At 53.5% G+C, this 19,348-nt stretch overlaps 1 protein-coding gene across 1 annotated transcript in view; it reads right to left on the reverse strand.

The window, feature by feature from the left end:
- Positions 1-1,538: 1,538 nt before the first annotated feature.
- TRIOBP (TRIO and F-actin binding protein) overlaps positions 1,539-19,348 on the reverse strand; it is a 21,797-nt gene continuing 3,987 nt past the window's right edge. Inside the window, exons 4-16 of the mRNA XM_026072499.1 lie at positions 14,200-14,256; positions 13,741-13,809; positions 13,077-13,166; positions 12,014-12,123; positions 10,614-11,172; positions 9,795-9,905; positions 7,261-7,408; positions 6,276-6,387; positions 5,551-5,710; positions 5,078-5,191; positions 4,625-4,711; positions 3,203-3,366; positions 1,539-2,381 (exon numbers count right to left, since the gene is read on the reverse strand). Coding sequence (XP_025928284.1) covers positions 3,205-3,366; positions 4,625-4,711; positions 5,078-5,191; positions 5,551-5,710; positions 6,276-6,387; positions 7,261-7,408; positions 9,795-9,905; positions 10,614-11,172; positions 12,014-12,123; positions 13,077-13,166; positions 13,741-13,809; positions 14,200-14,256 — 1,779 coding nt within the window. The 3' untranslated portion in view covers positions 1,539-2,381; positions 3,203-3,204. The remainder of the gene's footprint in view (positions 2,382-3,202; positions 3,367-4,624; positions 4,712-5,077; positions 5,192-5,550; positions 5,711-6,275; positions 6,388-7,260; positions 7,409-9,794; positions 9,906-10,613; positions 11,173-12,013; positions 12,124-13,076; positions 13,167-13,740; positions 13,810-14,199; positions 14,257-19,348) is intronic.

Below are 19,348 nucleotides of genomic sequence, written 5' to 3' on the forward strand. Positions count from 1 at the left end.
CAAGATCAAATTGTGCATCAGCGTGGGCACGATGGAGAGCAGAGCCTGGCCTGGCTCAGCTCTCCACAATGAGGCCAGGAGCTGAGCTCAGCTCGTTGCCTCTTGCACCATTCACTGCCTTACCCAACTGCCTTCTGAGGATGATGAAAGCCTTCGACCCAGTTTTACTGGAATTTGTGACCTACTGAATGGCTTCTCTTACCTAAGCAAAGCAGTCAGCAAGGCAGGAGCCTTTTCTGACCAAATCCACTTGGATGCACACACACATGCAAAAGGTGGCTTGCACACGTGACAGCCCTGCCCAGCAGCYGTGCAGCCTACCTACAGAGAAGCGATGCTGTATTTGCCTCATGCCATCCCCCTCTTCTTTATTCCCAGCAATAAAGTTGCCTCAGAGACTAGGTTATCACCTAGTTATACCACATGGTTATACCATGACTAGATTATCCCATGCCCAGCAAATACTCACAGACAGAACCCATCCCTTAGCAGCTGACACTGTGTCTTTTAGCCCCACTCCTGTTCATACACTGAAATCTCCTCATCCCCCGTTTATCGCAGTGCTTTAGCATCCCAGCTGACACATCCGTCATCTTGTAGGCCACGCTCATTCCAAGAGCCCTCCTTGACCCCTTTGCCTTCCCCTCTTCAAACGGCGCCTCTAGCCCACTGCACACACCAGCAAAGTTTCCATTTTGGCTCTTTCATAATTGCCAGAAGTCTTTCTGCAGAGCGGAAATTTATGTTTACAGCGCAGCTCAGCCAGCTGAGTGAGGAGCAGTTACCGGTAGGTTCTGCATCCTCCCATACCAGATCAACCAAGCATCCTCCCCCCACCCCCTGCCCCAAGAGCAATACATTTTCACCCAGAAACAGGARGGGGGAAAGTGTTTCAGATTCCTCTTATCTTCCCCCTTTCCTGAGACCTTCTGACCTGCCCCTGCATATGGACTCTTTATTCTTCCAGTAACTTGCAACAGGATTTCTGTCACCCACCAAAGAGACATCAAACAAGACATGGCAGCATTTGATTCAGCAGCACAGCTCAGGCTCACCTCTTCCTCTCTGGGGCTGAGGGTTTGCATGGGACTTTTGGACAGGTGACATAAAACAGATTACTTCCCCCCAAAGCTAAAGACAGGAGGAGCAGACAGCTGGACAGCTACACTGCATCACTTCTATTGGTCTCCAGCAGTGGGCTGTGGGTGATTACTGCTCTCCCTCCACAAGGCCAGGGTTAGAGGAAGGGATGTGGCAGTTAGCATTCCTGTGCAGATTTGCAGCACAGGAGAAACCCTGAGTGAACAGAACCGCCTGTCCACCCAAGCCACACAGAAGCTATTACGCTGGGGCCTGAGATGCACAGCTCAGCACTATGAACTGGAAAGAGGCAAACACTGCGTTTAACAGTAGCTGCAAAGCTGGCTCAGAGCATGCCTGCCCCAAATTGATGCAAAAACCTGGCACTAAAGACTGGAGGAAAAGTAACCCCCAGCAAACAGGATTAGGAAGCCCTGGCAAGCCTTCCACACACTGAATGCTTTTTCCTCAGTGAAATGGGAAGATTTTATTAAGTTAAAAGTTGAACTGCACAGCAGAGCAGCAGCTGCCACCTTCAAGAGCTGGCTCCGGTGGGGGCAGTAGCAGCCTCACAGCTCCTCTTCCCTGGAGAGGACAGGATCTCCCCTGTCCCAAGAGGGGGTAGCTGGGGGAGGCCCCTGCAGCTCCAGGCTCCTGCCAATTCAGTTCTTGAAGGAGCCAAAGGACAGTCACTGAGAGTGCTTCATCATGCAGCTTTTTGCCAAGGTCTCCTCTTTCGAAGCACATCCAAGGCAGACTGCCCGTTAGCTCCCTCCTATGGCTTTTGTCTGTCTTGTCTGCAGGTCCCCGGGGATGGTGTGGGGGATGGGGGGGGGAACATTGTCCTTGCAGTATGTCCCAGCGGGGCCTCAGAGACATTTGGAAGGTAGGAAATAGGACCTGCCAAAGGTGGCTGTGTGGCCAAGAGGAATGTGGCTGGGGAGGAGGAAAAACAGATTCTCTTTTTCAGGTTTAGAAGATGCTGGTGATGTAAAAGTTTCCCCCCTCCTACACCCCCTCTTCCCAGGAAAAAGAAATCCTCTATAAAATATAATTTTTCACATATAAAATCCTGAAGAAGGTGCACATAAGGAGCCAGTCCAAACAATGTGCTCAGATATGAAGGCAAAAGGGGTTTGGAAGGGCTTCATCGAAAGCTTTGGGAGGGGGGTGAGGAGGCTGCATGGGGAAGGGAGATTTCTTGCCAAGGTGATAATGGATGGGATTCAACCTCTCCCTCCCTGTAAGTGAGGAATGGAGCAAATAAAAAACAAGAACAGATAAACAAATGAAGAGCAGACCTATGGAGGAAACAGAGAGACAAAAAAAAAAAAGAAATAGTTTAGAAGGATTCCACTGAGTGCAGAAATACTGCCCCTTCTGCTACCCCCAAGCATGGCCCTTCAGCAGCCTGCTACAGACTCACTCATCTTAGCCTTGCCCAACCCCAACCCTGACGGCTGCAGCATCCAGGCAAGATGCAGAATTGCTCTGGACAAGAGGGCACCCTTGTTTACTTCATAGCACCCCATCACTCTGCTTCCTTCTCCACACAGAGTCACCCATGTCAGGGAAAGCCTGAGAGCGAGTATGAGAGGAGGACTGGGTCTAGTCAGGGCTGCTTTGGTGCAGTCCCAAAATTTTTGTGCTGCGGTATGTAAGCCACTTCAAAGGTGAATGCAGAAGAAACATTACCTATGCGGGGAGCTGATTACCAGGTAACTGTCCCCACGTGGGCTGTCATCCAAACTGCAAGGTAAAGGCTGGCATGTGGCCAGCTCCTACCCCCCAGCCTAGTTTAGCGGCACTCAGTGCTGGCCACAGGAATGCAGCCAAGCATCGAGTACAGCTCAGGGTGAAGGGAGCCAGGGACATTGGGAGAATGTCAGGAATAAGATGAGGGCCAGGGCCATGGGTGTGAGACAGGGGGATGCAAGAAGCAGAGAAGGAAGGGTTAAAGCCAGGGGCAAAGCCCGTTTCAGGGCAGTCAGCCCTACAACACTGAGTGGGGCAGGGGGCATTGGCCCTGCCTCCGTCCCCTCTGACCACCTCCCATCACAGGAAGGCAGAGGATCCCAGCCGCCAGCCCCTGGGCAGGATGCCACAGCCCCTCGGTGCTCACCGTTACTCGCTGATGCTGTTGCACAGCGACTCCTTCTCTTGCAGGGCTGCCATGGCCAGGCGCAGATGCTCCTTCAGCTGTTCAATCTCCCTCTCTGAGCGCACCTTAATGTGATTCAGCTCTGCATAGACATCCTGGTATTTCCCTGAGGCGAATCTCTTATCCTGCCAGGGGAGGGAGAGGAGTCAGCAATCCTGAAGCCGGTATTTGCACTGGTATTTGCTCCGGTATTTGCTCCAGGGAGGGGATGGCAAGGAGAGGCTAGTGGGAGAAAGGCCAGTGGGTGGGAGGAGATCCAGCCTGAGATTTGAAACTCAGCTCAAGCCACCTCTCCCTCCTTGCAGGCCAGGGGAGGCTGGGAGAAAGGCTCAGCTGGGACTCCTACCATGGGCCAAACTGAGCCATTCAGAAACCATTCAGAAAAAGGGTCAGGGTACCACTTCCCAAACCACAGGGCACTCACACCCTAAACTGGGGAGGAAGACACAGTCGCTGGTCCCACAACAATGTGGACCTGAAGGCATCAAACTGAGCAGGAGGCCTGGGCTCTAACACTGCTCACGTGTGTCTGTGCTAGTCACACAGAAAAAAAACCGATCAGAGATGCAGGCCACTGAAGATTGAAAGGGCTGGTACCAGCCACTTAAATGGTGAAAAGTTGAAGCCAGTAAGCTATAAATTTTGGAGGTCATCATCGACTCTCATGGCTTCTTTCAGATCCCCCGCTGTGCCAGGGCTCTTTCCACTGAAAACCCTCTGAAGGAGCTGCCACCAGTGTCTGGCCYGCTGATCGCGGCCTGACTGGCAGCAATTTGCACACCACGGTCTAGGAACAGGCAGCTGGAGTGCAGTGGTGGAAGCCACTATGCTCAGAGGCACTTTGTAGCTAGAAGGCCACTGGAGAAGCAGGGAGTGCAGCACACCTAACAACTGTGCCCAAGGAAACGTGTCAATGCAGTGAGAGGGCAAGCCCTACGGAAGAAGCTGGACAGGGAACAGAGGAGGTGCCTGGGGAATTGAAGCACTGAGCAGGCCTCACCAGGGTTTCCCACCTGGCAAAGAAGGGCTCCTGGCCTGTCCCCTCTTATACAAACGTACCATATTCGCTCACACAGCAGCCGCAAAGGTCCCCACCTATTTTGAGGTATTTCCCCTCAAAACCTAGGCTGAGGTTGCAGTGCTTCACAGTACGAGTCTACACTACCCCATACTGTTCAGAGACCATGGCTGTTCTGTGCTCACAGTTGTTTCACAAGCAAGCAGGGACAGGGAGCGCAGATTACAAGAGTGTTTGGCCTGAGAGTCCAGTTGATGCCAGGTCAAACCTGCTGCCACACAGTTGCTTTCTCACCTCTTGCAGAGCAAGGTAATCAGCACCCTGCCCTGGGAAGCAGGCTAGAACAGCTTCTGGAAAACATGTACCTTTTGCATCATCTGAAGCTCCTCCCGGAGACACTGAACCTCTTTCTTTAGGTACTGGAGCTCATTCTCCTTCACTCGCAGCAGTACCTGGACCAGAGAACAGGGAGAGGAACCAGAGATGACTCAAAGCAGGGAAGTAGAGAGCCATCGCCTTGGAAACGGCCATTGTCACCGGGCCTCAGCATGCACGTGGCCTTGGAATATGAAGGAAGGGCCAGCAGGGCCAGGGCAGGAAAGGAAGTGATGTGAGGTGCCCCGGGAGAGTTGTGGAGGGGAAGCTTGCGTACCTCCTTCCTGCACCAGTCCCGGTGCTTCATTCAGTTCCCTGACCCCACGGCCCCTCTCCTCCCACCCGCTCCCTTGCATGAGATGGCTCTGAGATGAAACCACAGTGAGGACAAGACGCCCCATGCCATGGGGAAGCAGCAGGGCAGTCTAGTGGCACCTCCCTACCTCCAGCTCACAGGAGCTCCGCTCGTTGTTGTGCGGAGACCGGTCCCCGGAGCCCCGTGATGAAATAAAGCTTCGCAACTTCCCGATCTCCTCTGAGAGGCGGGCCTGCAGCTCCTGGGGGCAAGAGCAAAGTATGTCAGGGTAGCCACAACACAAGTCTCTCAGCTGCCCTGGYCCCTGCCAGGGGGCCTGGCTCTTCATATCAACCCCTTCCCCAGCTTAGAGACCTTTCTGTAACTGTGTCTGCCCATACACATAACAGTTGCATCCTCCTCTAGCAGCAAAGAATACATTCACCATAGGTAGGCCCATCTACAGCCACCTTCCCCCCTTTTTGATGATAAAATCTTGGAGAGGAGAAACATGAAGAAATAGGGGAATTTCAACAGATAGGGCGTGCTGTGCAAGAGACAGCCCCCCGTGGGAGGAATGTGCTCTGTGGTCTCTGCTGGCAGGGAAAGCCCCTCTCTTGCCTGGTTCTGCCGGAGGAGCTCCTTCCCTTCTTGCTGACAGCGCTGCAGTGTCTGCTCCCGCTCCTCTGCCTTCTCTGTGAGYTCCCCAATTTCCAGGCACTTCTGGGAGTACCGCTCTGAAAGCACCTGCAGCTCCCGCTTCAGGGAATCCACGTCCAACCTGCCAAAGAGGCACCAGGACATCACTACCCTGTGACCCTCATTGTCCTCCCCTCCCAGTGGTCCCCTGGGCACTGGCATCATTTCCCTGTGGTGTGGACATGTTCTTCCCAAAGCCTCCAACAGTCACTGTTACAAAAAATTGTTCCTTGTGGATTAAGGCTTCAATCTGTCTCCCACAAAAGCACAGTGCTTTTGGGAGCTTCACGTAATGCGGGAGAAATGGAGCAGCTATGCAGAAGCAAAACAGAGAGAATAAGCTGAAGGAAAATGGTGGGGGAGAATATCACAAATTCAGCTAGTGCCAGAGGGCTGGGCAGCTGTTTATTCTTCTGTGGGCATATCCCACTTTACTGGTACCAAGCGGGGAATGAATCTCCCTGTCTTGCACTCCAGCAACCCTGGCAATTACTACTGGGCACTCCCCTGGCCTGGAAAAGGAGCTGGGAAGGCAGCAGCAGGGACAGCTAGAGGCTATGGCCTGGGATGGGGTGTGATGAGACCAGCAAAGGGCCTGGCTAGGGCAGCAGGCATTGGGCAAGGCAGAGGGAGGAGAGATTTCTTACTGATGCTGCTTCTGGAGGGCGTCTGAGCCTGCGCTGCCCTGCTGAAAGCTGCGTGTCCTGCCCAGCTCCTTATTCATCTCCTCCCGATGGGCTTTCTTCAGTGCTTCGATGGCTGCAGAAGGAGACAACAGGAGATGTAGGATTAGCCAGGGAACTCACTAAGCTCTTGCTCCCGTGGACCCAGAAACCTGTCTTTGCAGGTCCTTTCTCTTCCACCTGGGGCATCTCCTGCCTTCTCCACTTCCCAGGATCATTCTGGCACCCCAAGTGCTGCCTAGAAGTGGCCACAAAGGGCACTACTGGGAGCTCCCTGTCACAGGGTCACAGCAGAGCCTTCCCACCTGTGCAGTCCCAGTGCCATTACCTGGCACAGGCCATGTCTCATATGAATGAGAAATCCAAGGGCTCAGTTTGTAAAACACTAGCACGTTATCAGACCACGGGAAGGGGCACAAGGCCATGGGGAGATGTCTGACCTCTACCTTGGGGGACCTGTCACCTTCAGCCAGCCCTGCTCTCCTACAAGAAGACACTGGTCCCCTCACACTCATGCACAGAGAGGTAAGGCCCCATTTCCCACAGTGTCTTTACCTCCCCATCGCCCATCCTGACCAGGCCTCTCAGCACAGGCCTGAGGAGTGCCAAGCTCCCTCCAAGACTGAGCATCAGCATCACACCAGTAAGGTCTGCAGCGGGGCTCCAAGGAAGAAGGACCCCAGTCCCCCATCAACCATACTGCAATGTCTCATGGCCTTCCTGTGGTGTGGCTGAAGAGCTGCCATCCTTTAGATGTTGACATCTAGGAAGCAAGGTCTTCAGCACCCTATAGAATCATACCCAATGTCCCCAGTCTTGAGCTTCTAGGGATCCAACTTTGGGCGGAGGAGGGCGGCGGTATAAATGGTTTCTGGCACGAGTGAAAGGCATTTGGGAGAGGAGGGAGGGACCCATCTGAGTGGGGGCACATCTTGGTTTCCAGTCCTACCTGCTGCTGTCGCTGCAGCCTCCTCTGCGAGGAGCCGCTCCTTCTCCTGCCGCAGCCGCTCCAGCTCCCGCTGATGGTGCCTCTGGAGCTCCTCCATCACTTGCTGGTGGGACGACTCCATCTCAGCCAGGCTGCGTTCGCAGGCCTCCTGCCATGCCGGGGAAAGGACAGCAGGCAGAGGGGTGAGGGACTTGCAGGACCCAGACACACAGGAAAGAGGAAGGGCCTGAGCTAGGGCTGGCACCTGGCCAGGCTGATGTTTGGCTTTGCAAACCTCACTCGGGGCCAGGGCCATTTTGAGAGAAATGAGACCACCTCCCAGGATGGGGTTTTCCTTCTGAAACTGAGGCACTTCTTTTATCGCTGAACACAAGTGTTCAACGGGGCCATGCATCTCGCAGCTCCAAGTGTTTTGCAGAGGAAGAAACATTCCTGTTGCTCTTCTTAAAACTGAGTGACCAAGACATGAAGGTCTCTCTTTGGCCAAGGGGGAGCTGGGAATAACACTCCCAGCACCATGACCAAGGCCGTTCTACCAGGCTGTATTGCCTGACACAAGGAGATTAGCGGCTGGAACCACATGTCACTAAGTATTTGCCTTTTAAATGAAGCAGCATTCCCCAGAATCAATGAAAACTGAGCCTCTTCAGAAAAGTGACACCTTTCATTCCCCTCCAGCTTGGTCAGATGTTATTAAAGAGCCCTCCCCAAAACTTAACTCTTAGAGATCTTCCTCACACAGCTCATCCCTTTTTCATGGGTCTGAACTGAAGGAGACCAACAAGACTGTTCTTTCAATGCCCGAGTGCTGGAGTTAACTGGTATTACAGCAAACCGAGCAGTTACCATCCCAGAGCTATGTGACCAGGCTTTCTGCAGATGCCAGAAGCGCTGCCACCAGCCCCTTGGGAAGGATTTATTTGCCAAACYGTTCCAGATCAAGACTTTAAAAAGCCAGGGTCTCTAAGACCTCAGCGAAGAGCCACTGTGTTCTCTGAGAGCCCCTTGCTGTCCCGTTCCTTCCTCCAGCACTAAGGCAAGTGCTGAGAGTAAGGGTACTGCTTATGTTGGGTGATGCTAGAGAGATGTGCTGTGGGAATATAAGTCCTTGCTGCTCCTCCATACTGAGATGAGGGAAGCTGGCAACTGCTTCACAGCTCAAACAAAAGACAGGAAAAGGTGAGGGATCAGTTCTGTGGTTTGTCCATAGGCTGGTGGTGAACACTGGCAAATTAAGACAGAAAGAGCCCTTTTGGGCTGTTTGTACTCAGATACTAGACACTGGCCTTTTGAGACAATGTAATTAGGAGGAGAAGATGCCCTTTCTCCTCCCTCCTTTTTCTTTTATTTAACCATAAGGAGGCCTTTAAGCTGTTAATAGTAATCAAGATCAYAGAGCGACAGCTAACTGGCTGGGTTGGGTGCCACGTGACTTGTGGTTTTCTTTATCTGGGCTAGGTACAACAAACCCACTGCAACAGGCTGATTACCAGCCTGAATTTCCTTCCCCTAGAATCTCTTTCAACACATAAGACAAGTCTTGAAATCTCATTAGCCAGGTCAAACTACAGCCTCCTCCCAGAGAGGGGCACTTTGTTGTCCCCCTCCCCAGCAAGGGTGCTGAACACCTTGCTGGATTTGATCCTGTTTGCTTTTCCTCCCCCACTGGCTGAGTCCAGGGGAAAAAAAAATAAGTAAATCAACAGGCTAAAGTATGAGCAAACTCTGATTTGCAGGGTTTCCCACGTGCTGTCCCAGCAAACGAATGGGCTGTGCTTTTGAAGTGACCTTCAGTGCTCTTCAGTGCTCAGTTGGCCCTGTCAGGAAAGGGAGCTCCCCAGGGCCTGACAGACTGCTTTTAAYGAGTGATTCCTGTTGTGAAGGGAGTGTGCTCCTCCACCGGGCCCCTATTAGTGACAGCTATGTGCAGCATGCTGCAAGTCACTGGTGAACACACAGGGGGCTCAGGAGAAAGCTGCTATCTCTGTTCAAAAACCCTGCAATGGATACACACCACTCTGGCAGGACCTAGCTGCAGCACAGCTTACTTTTGGCAGGGCCAAAGAACAGTTTCATCACTCGGAGCCACACAACACAGGATTAAAGCTTCAAGTCCGTAGCTTGCAGCACTTAAGCAGATGTGTGTCCAGAACTGTGGGATGTTTAACACATCTGGGGAGGGAACAGGAACCTTAGCGTGTGCCACAGTCTCTTGCCTCTCGGCACTGAAATCTATTCAAGAGAGGAGACTGCTCACTCCAGCCTGCGCAAGCAGGCACTGCACTGGTCCCAAGCACAAAACAGGACACAGAGCCTACCCTAACTCTCCTCCTCTTCCACACCATTTACATCCTGGTCCCTTTAAGGCCAGGCAACACACACTGGCCTTTATGTAATTAACATTGATTACAACTGGGCCCAGTTAGGGTCACCATAGCAACCCAATGATTAGCAATACCTGCTTGGCAATGAGAGCAGTCGGGGCTCTGGCATTTCCTGGTTTGATCCTAGGCCCTGGCCCCTGCCCCACTCACCTGTGAGATGTACCCCCGGGGCACGTGGCTGTCTCCCTGGGATTTCACTGCCTCCCGAAGGCTCTCGTTTCGGGCCCGGCAGGACTCCAGCTGTGCCCGCAGGGACTGGACCTGTGCCAGAGAGGGGCGAGAGCAGCTCAGCCACGGGCAGAAAGGTGCTGAGGCCAGACTAACACACTGGGTCTGCCAGCCAGCCAGGCCTCAGGCTTAGGGACAGGGAGGAATATACACAGCCAAAGGAGGTATGTGCTTCCCATGGGAATGGCAGCTTGTAAAGGGACCAAACCAGAGAAGCCAGCCCCAGCATGGTAGCACCAGCAAGAAAGGGAGGAGACTTCATCTTAAGACACACTCTTGTAGAGGTGGATCCATCTGCATGGAAAACATCAATGCGCCCTTAGCTACAATGATAGACAAGCACACCACTCCTTTCAGAGATGGGGAGGGGAAGCATTTGTAAGCTTGAGAACAGCCAGAGAAAAGAGGCTGCAAATGTATTCCCAGGAAACAGACTCAACACAAGTAATGCCACCGACTAACTTATCCTGGGCCAAAATGTGGCCTGGGGAATCTCTCAAGGCATGTGAGAGCAAGTCGGGTAACAAGTGTTACCCAACTCTGCATGCTCCCATGCACCTGAGAGGTGACAAAGGGAGCCAGAGCTGCCCACACAGAACAAGCAGTGGGGCCAGAATGAGTGTCTCTGCACCTCCGYCTTGCTCTCTCACAGAGCTTCCTGCTGTCAGGGAGGCAAAGGCCCTGGGGTAGTACAATAAGGGTCCATCAGAAACTGGGTTTCACAGAGGGGAATGCTCCTACCTCCTTCTTCAGTGCTTCATTGGTGTCTCCCTGGCTTCCCTTGCTCTGGTTCAGCAGTGCTGTCAAGGGCACCCRCCGCGAGTCCTTCAAAGGCAGACGTTCTAGCTCCAGCCACTTCTTCTCTATCTCCTCACTCAGCCGAATCCGCTGGTCCTCCGAAAGTGGGGAAGTGGGGACATCCTGCTCCCCTACCTTGCGGGAGGAGTCCCCTATTGGGCCATCACTTTGTGGGACCCCACCATCAGGGGTCTCAAACCACTTCCGCCTCTCCTCTGAACGGATGGCCTGATCCCGTTCCAGATCCTCATGCTTGGGAGTTCGGTCAGAGACCCTCAAACTCCCTCTTGTCCTCTGTGGGGACCCCTGATTTACAGGGCCCTGCTGCAAGGGGGACAGTTCCACACAGTCAAAAGCATGGCGCTGCCCGTCTGCCTTCCAGTGACTGCCCTTGGAGATCATCTCGGAGCCCAAGCCTGGCCGCTGCTGCTCCTCTGTCCTCAGCAAGCTCTTCTGAGGGATGTAGTTTCGGAATGAATTTTCCTTATTGCAGTCGGAGAGTCTAAAACCAGAGCAGCAGAACATGAAACAGAGGCACAGTGCAGGAAAGGACACCAGCAGAGGCAGAGTGAACGGCCCATGCACTGCAGGCCTAACCCAAGGCTAAGCCTTTGCTCAAACCAGCCTTACAAAAAAACATGAGTGCAGAGCTGGGCCTGTTACATCATGTCACTTGGCCGCTCTGCATGCATTTGTGAGAAAACATGCTTTCCTGAGGGGTGAAGGGGTGGAGAGAATTAGGCCCAAGTTCCAGCTGCACCAGAATCCAGCAGCGAACTCAAGCTAAATCAACGCTGTGAGGCAAAAAGTAGGTTTAAGAGCAGGCTTCTGTGGGCAGTGTGATCAGCAGGCTTTCAATCCATGCTGCTGGCTGTGGCTGGAGATTGGTGTCTCTAGGCCATGCTGAGGGTAGGAGAACAGCTGGGTGGGCAGGGCTGAAACATCTTCCGGGCCTACCCATGCCTGATTCCCAAAAGTTCACGGACAGGAGCGCATGGGAGCCTGCCAGGGGCTCGGGCCTCTGGAGAGCATCACCTCTAGCTAGAGCTAAGCATGTGCTTGGGTGCTGACAGTGGGCAAGCTGGACTCAAGAATGGAAATAAACTTCTGCTCATCAAACAGTCCCGATGTGGCCACATGCTGATTGTTTCCAGCCTAGGGCCCAGCACTGATCTCTGTGTGCCCTTTGTTCTCCTTGCTCCCCTTTTAGATGTGGGGACACAGGGAGCTACTAGTCTTTACAGATCCCTGATGAGCCTTCTCAGTCTCTGCCTTTAAGGGGAGAGAGAGAGACAGAGAGGAATGTTGTGGGAGAGAAAAGCATGATGCTAGGCAGTTCTTACTTGGTGACGTCTGGAGCGCTGACTGGGCGTACGTTCTTCCTCAGTGCCTCAATCCAGTTCCGCCGGATGCCCGAGGTCATTGCTGACAGAGTGAAGATGGCATCCTTTGTCTGAAAAGGAGATATGACAGAGCCTCTGCCATCATCAGGCAAGGCCATGGTGAAGGGGTGAAGCTCCTGCTTGCTTTTCAAGACTACTGGGCACCTGCTTGCACAGGTGGCAGACTGTAAACTCACCAAGAGCTTTTTACGAAACCCTACAGTCTCTCTTTGTGTTCCCCTGTCATACCATCCAGAGATACCACTCTCTATCTCAAAGACTCGCTCACACCCATGCTCTTAGTGTTGTGCAGAGGGGTAGGAGTAGAGATGTGCTCTTTGCAGAGAAGCCTGTTACATGTCCCCCATGAGACCATTTCTAAACAAAGACACAAAAAAAAAAATGTTGCCAGCACATTTGGACAAACATTAGCCAACGCAGTCCAAACTTTTTGATGCATGGAGCTCACCAGTGTTGGGATACAGTTGCTTGCCACAGGGACACCAAGACATTAAACGCCCAACTGTGCACATGCACAGAAAGAAACACTGTGTTTTGTGCTGCTTTAACAGCCACCTCCCGCTGCTACACAAAGTAACAGAAGACAGAGTTGTACTGGGGCTGGATCCAGGGTACAGGTTGTTACTCAGAGCACGGTGAACTGCACTATGCTGAGATCTGCTCTGCTTACCACTYCCTCCCACTCAGCTCTAGAGAAGCTGCCTTGGCCAATGGGTCAAGTAAACATTCCTGGTGTTTAACTTTACTCCTGGGAAGCCTCCAGCCCTGGTCCAGCCCAGCAAAACCTCCTCCTTCCTTTGCAGGCACACAGTACCTCACGTCTTTGAACACTGTGGACACATGTCACCACCTAGCCTCGCTGGACTGCCGTTGTGGCACAAGGTTTGCACTGCTTGAGCCTCCGCATCAGAGACATGGAGAAGGAGAGAACATGCATTCCCACTTGGCATCCCTCAGTGTGGCCTCTGCTCAGCACCACACCTGTTTGGTACCAGGCACTCACATGTATCTGGAAGCCATAGTTGCGTTGTACTGCAAATTCAGTCACGTCTGTGCAAGAACGGAGGTCAATTTCACCATCGAGGTCATCAGCCTGAAAGCACAGCCGCCCTCTAGGACATAAGTACAAAGCCCAGCTCTGGAAAAGCCCCTTCTCTGGAAGGTGGAGAGTCCCACCACAGCTAGTGTCTTAGCAGGCTCACAACACTCCTTGGCACAGTTCAGGTGGATTTGGTATGTGGGAGGCCAAACACTCTACAGCCCAGTCCTTTAGCAGATACCCCAGTCTCAACTCCTCTTCTACATAGTGTGGACTATTTTAACCCCAGTGGCAATCAGCAGCATGGATGGAGAGGACCAGAGCAGCCCAGTCTTGGGGCTCTGGGTGGCTAGGCCTTCTCTTCACCTCCCACCATTAACAGACCCCCAATAGACTTTGCCACCCCTGCTGGTCGGGGCACTTTAGATACCCAACCTCTTCAGGGCCCATTTATAAACTGCATCAAGAAGAGACTTGCCAGGTTTGGCTCCTTTGATTGGGACACAGCATTCCCCCTTCTGGAAGCGAGTTGGTCATGCCAGCGGTCGCTTTTCTCTCCCCTCTCCCCCTCCTCACTGCACACAGCCAGGAAAGAACGCAGGGCTTGAGAAATGCTGCCTGTGCTTACCTCCTCAGCATTAGAGTCCCTGTAATACCTCAGGCTTGAGTCAGTCAGCACGAACCAATGTTTCTTCCACTGCAGGCAGATCAGTTAGGGGAAGGAAGGGGAAAAGACAGGAGGGAAATGGATAGACAGTTACTGAGGAAAGCATAGGAACAGGGAGGGACATTCTGTTCCTTGACCTTCCAGCCCTTTTGCATGCAAGTCTTTCCCCTTCTCCAGACCCCTTCCAACTCCCCCATCACGTCCCTCAGCTAAGAGAGGGGCAGCAACATGCGCTCAGTGAAATACCATGTCTGCACATCAAGTGGGGCACCTAACTCAAAGGTTCCCCTCAGCAGGAAGTCAGCTGGGGCTTTCTCAGCAGAAGCAACCACAAGAAGTGGGGAAGGAAAACCACTGCTCACATGGGGGACACCAACAATGGACGCTGGGGAAGGAGGCAGCCCTCCACGTCAGGCTTACCTCTCCTGGCTCATCCAGGATGGACATCCATCCCTTCTTGAAATTGAGGAGATCTGGCTGGAAAGAAGAGGACAAAACAGAGGGTTACTGTGTGCTATGTCTGGAACAACCCACAAAAGGACTTTTCATGCCAGTGGATGGAAGCTGAGTGTATAATAAGTGAAAATAGCCTAGCATCACTTTTAGGAAACTCATGGGGGCTTAGGACCCAGTGGCAGAGGAGGACTGCATTTAGCTCTCAGCAACAGGCAATCATTCCTGTAAGAGGAAACAGGAGATAAGGAAAGAATAATAAAAAAAAAAATTAAAGGAAAATATGCAGCAGGGAGGTTTCCACAAGGTGCCTTGGAGATATTTATTCAGAGATGGGAGGGGGAAGCAGGGGCAAGGAGAACGTGCAGAAGGGAATGCTGTACTGCCACTGAACAGGCTTGGCTTGGAAAGGAGGCAAAGTTGAAGAGCCTGACACACCTCACCCAAACCGTGGGCATCTGTACCCCAGAGGTATGTCCCTCCAGTAACTTCACCACCGATCACTTATTAAARACATGCCAGCCCTCACCGCAACTGTACAGGAAGCAATTTAACAGCTGTGAAAACACACCACGTTTAAATGATCTGCCCAAGGCTAGAGATCAAATCAGAGTCACAATCAGAGCTTGAGAACAAATCCTCTCTGACACATTCAGGGTTTCTCTCTTACTACCTTGCTCCTTCTGTTCTTTTTCACTGCAGGGCCTGCCCTCTGTCTGGCCTTGGGCCACAAATGCTGAAGAGGAACATGATCAGATTTTCATCTAGATCACCCCATCTAGAAAAAGTTTCCCCCTCCCTCCCTCTACCTAACCTCACGCTATGACTACAGCATCCCAACCAGTTTATCTCCTTCCAAAGGTGGAAAGCTGGAGAGCTGACTCAGGGAACTGCTCTCCCTCATGTTACCCTCAACCCAACAGGCTAGAGCTGTTTCTCCTCCCAGCTCTGCTGGCTTTGGAAAAGTTGCACCAGCAAATAACTTAATGCAACACCTCTTCTTTCAAGGAGGATAGAGTTTGCAAATCTGTCACATTTTCCCTAGCCAAACCAGGTCGGGACAGCAACGGAAAAGGAGACAGTGCCAGAGCTGTATCTCCAAGTGGTCTGCACCAGATCTGCCAGCCCCAAGGGAGCTGCCAGTGCTCCCCATGTGCCACATCTTCCACCCAAGACCAAGCTGGTGAGAAGGGGTGGCTCAGCAAAGCTGACAGCTCTTCTGTGCCCTCCAATAACCCCAGTGAACAGCCACAGGGAGGCCGGCTGACTGCCTCAAAAGCCCAGCTCTCTCACTGCCCAGCTGGCCAAAACTTTCCCCTGCTTTCATCTCSCTAAGTTGCAGCTCTTGGGTTTCACCCAAGGTTACAGGGAGGCGAGTAAGCACAAGCCCACCCCAACCCTACTGAGCTTATTGGTTAAAGCAGGGAATGGGGAGGCCCAGAGAAGGGGAGGGCCAGCTGTCACTGCAGCTGCAGGCCTGGCCACAAGTGTCCAATTGCAGCCCCCAGAGCCCAGGGAAGGAAGATGGGCAGGGAAACCAGAGCGAGACAGCATGGGCTTCCATGCCTCACCTCCCGCAGCGGTAATGCACGCTGCCAGGGGCTGGGAAATGAGGAAGAGGCGTGCATCCCCTCGGCCTCTTGCCTGCCAGCCCTGCTCTCGCAGAGCTAGATGTCACGCCAGCCCCATTGCCGCTCTGGGGAAAAAAAAAAAAAAAAAAACAATCTGAAAATTAATTTCTTCCCCCTGGCAGCAGCTCCACCCTTTTTGCCATTATCCCTTCCAATCCAGTGACTTCAGCTCTGGCTCTGAATTGGGAGTGGCGGGGCAGAGGTGGGGAAGGAAAGGAAGCAAAGTGTTAAGAACAACCTCCCATCCTGGGACGCACGTGGATTAGGCAGAAGAGAGACAGGCACATTCGGTTCCCCCAGGGTCATTAGTGCGAGCGCTATGTTTTCTCTCTTCAAGCCCACCCATCATCCCTAGAGGCCGTCCAGCTTTTTCTGCACTCTACCAGATGTTCACGCGCTCACTTCCCAGGAACGTTGTGATGAGTAATAGATATCCCCGGGCGTTACAGAATAATGCAACCATAAGCAAGGGCAGAACAGCGGGGGGCCGCTCTCCCCTCCTTTTTGGGACGCTTCAAAACAAAACCAAAGTCACAACATTAAGCAGGCTAGGAGACAGAGGAAATGTAGCTTCCTAGAGGCATTTGGCTTTTAGGAAAGTGTCTTCACAAAAACTAAACTGCAGGCTCCAGGCTCGGAGTCCTGCAGGCAAGAACACAGCTGAGATCACAGAGGCAAAAGAACAATATACCAAGAGAGGGAGCGAAAGGATTTCTGGCTGGGGTTAYTGTACAGACCAACTAGGTCTCATCTTATTGAAGATTAACACTGCCAAAGCATTAACTGGTGAAACAACAGACATGAACAGAGCGTACTCCACTGGGAAAAAACTCCAACAAAATCCCAGCATTAGATAAGTCCTGTCAGAACCACCGCCACCACATCCCAACCTTATTTCTGCCCTTTATGCAGTACCAGGGCCAGAAAACACCTCCCGGAGGGCTTTTCCCAAGTATGTGAATTGCACAGGGCAGAAAGTCTCTTTTCCCCTGCAGCCCTTAGATGTGGAGCCACAGCTATGGAAGTGTCTTTGAAAGTATTCTTGTTGTAGCGGGGTTGGTACCACAGCACCAGACATCAGTAGATGTGTCTAAAGCCACCTTTCTCCCCCTCTCCACAACCAAATTCAGCTTCATCATCTGGAATAAAGAGCTTGGGATACAGGCAGAGAACAGAGACTGAATCCTGCATCTGAGGAAAAGGCCCAGAGACAGAAGGAGGAAACGATCAGGAAAGCAGCAACCCTGAGAGATCCGGGTACCGGCAAACAACAACTGAGATGCAAGGATGCAACCGGATGCACCCCCAGCAAAACACAAAGCTGCTGTCCCTGAAGTGCTGCTCAAGGCTGCACATGGAGAGCTTTGGGGTTGAGAGGCAAGAGCAATTTTGCCTGGTTGTGACCCCACCTACAACAGGTATATTCAGCTCTGCACACTGCATGGCTGGCCAGATAGAATCACCAGAGGGAATCCAGCGCAGAGCAGCTGGGAACGTAGGTGGGGTCTGGAAGGACTGGCTTACAACCCCATGTTAAAGAGAGCTGGCTAGCTGCCTGGTCTGGTTGAAGAGTGGCTACAAGGGACGTGATAACAGTCTGCAAACATTTGAAGAATGTAAACACCAAAGAAGGAAAGGGAATGGGGTGGGGGTGAAAGAATTACTCCTGGGTGGTACAAAGGAGGCAGAGCCCTGAACAATGGAAAACAGGAGAAGACACTGGAACTACCTGAAAAAGCTCCAAGTCAAAAGAACAGCAATCAAAGAGGAGGAATGGGAGCACCTTGCCTTGGCTTGCTGGAGCCAGACTAGACAGAAAGCCTGGCTGGCGTTGCAGGCTCCAGAGCCAGGGGAAGGGGATGGGATGGCCAGGTGGACTCCTTCCGTTTCCAGCCGCTGCCGTCACAGTGCCTCCCCTTCTTCCTGATCCCCAAAGCTCCTCAGGACCACAGGTCCAGGATCACCGCTTTCTCTCACCTCCTTTTCACCACAGAAAGATTGTACGAGGGGTTTTCAGCTTCCCAGAAAGCACATGTTTTCTCTGCTCCAAAAAGGGAACTTGCTCCACAAGGAAAGGGCCCAAGGCCAAAAGACAAAGCAAACTGCTCTGTCTCTGTTCAGTGGAAGCAAAACTGCTCTCAGGCTTGAGAGCACACACAGTTCCTGAAGCTACACGTGCTGCAAAAATAAGAAGGCAACATGCTCTCCCTTTCCCACCACCTGCCCCCCCTCCGTGAGAAATGCTTGAGGGCATGGCCTGGTCTGTCATCTCCATTATTCCACCCTGCTCAACAACCTTCCTCTCACGGCCAGCAAATATCCACGCAGAGGAACGCTTGCCTTCCTCCCTCCATGGAGGGGACACTCCTTGCTCCTAAGCTACATCCCTTTACTGCACAGAGCAACAGCTTCTCACTCCCGGGTGATGTGGATTTCAAAAATTATTAGTGCGGTGAGTTCAGCAGGTCTCAGCTGAATCCCTGTTTACACAAAGCATGAATTTACCACTGCTGACCAGCCTAGGAGGGGGATATCTATGCACACGGGGTGGTGCCCGTTGTTAAAGAATTAACTCTATTAAGTATCCACAAAGAGCCTCAGACAAGAGCCTAGCGGTGCCGCCAATGAGGAACGAAGCAGCTCAGCACAGCAGAAGATGGTGGCAAGAAGGGACCTAGCAACAGCCGCAGCAATTGGCACACTGGAGGGCAAGAGTCCAGGCGACAGTAGGCCTCTCACCAATCCTGCACCCGGGGTGCCCACGCTGTCCCCAGCAGGGTGGGCACGGTGGGGCAAGCCCGTGGTGCGGAGACACACGGTGCCTCCCATGCAAGGCCGTGCTGCCCCCCGCGTCCTCACGCTGGCGCCTGGGGGGAGAGGAAGAGGAGCAGGGAGGGGAGGAAAGGCAGCAGGATGCTGTGGGACAGGGGAGGAAGCGGCGGCTGACAGCTCCCGGCGGGGTGCAGGGCCAGGCCGGGGCGTCCCCCCCGCCAGGGCCAGCCCCGGCGCCAGGCCCCGCCGGGGCACAGGGGCCCCCAGCCCGCCCTGCGACCCACGGCGCCGCCGGGGAGAGGGGCCCGGCCGCCCCCCCGGTGCCGAGGAACAGGGGGCCGCCCGGCGGCGGCGCCACCCCCGCGGCCACCTCCCCCCCCGGCCTGGGGGCCCTGGGGGAGAGGAACAGGCCCAGGCGGGAGATCCGGCCCCTGCGGCGGATCCAGGCTCCGACAGGGGGGGCCCGCTCCCCGGGAGGGGGGCGGCCCCCGGGGGGAGACGCGGACCCGGGGCGGATGAAGCACCCCGGGGGGGGCGGTCCCGGACCGGGGTCGGGAAGGAGGGAGGAGGAAAGGGAAGCAGAGGAGCGGCCAGGTAGGGAATACAAAAAAGAAAAAAGAAAAAAAAAAAGAGTTTTGTTGGCGCTCCGCTTTCCAGCCCGAGGGAGCACCGTCGGGACCGCCCCCCCCGGTCGGGGTCGGTCCGCAGCACTC

The sequence above is a fragment of the Apteryx rowi genome, unplaced genomic scaffold, assembly GCF_003343035.1.
Source record: "Apteryx rowi isolate R43461 unplaced genomic scaffold, aptRow1 scaffold_343, whole genome shotgun sequence".
Lineage (NCBI taxonomy): Eukaryota > Metazoa > Chordata > Aves > Apterygiformes > Apterygidae > Apteryx > Apteryx rowi.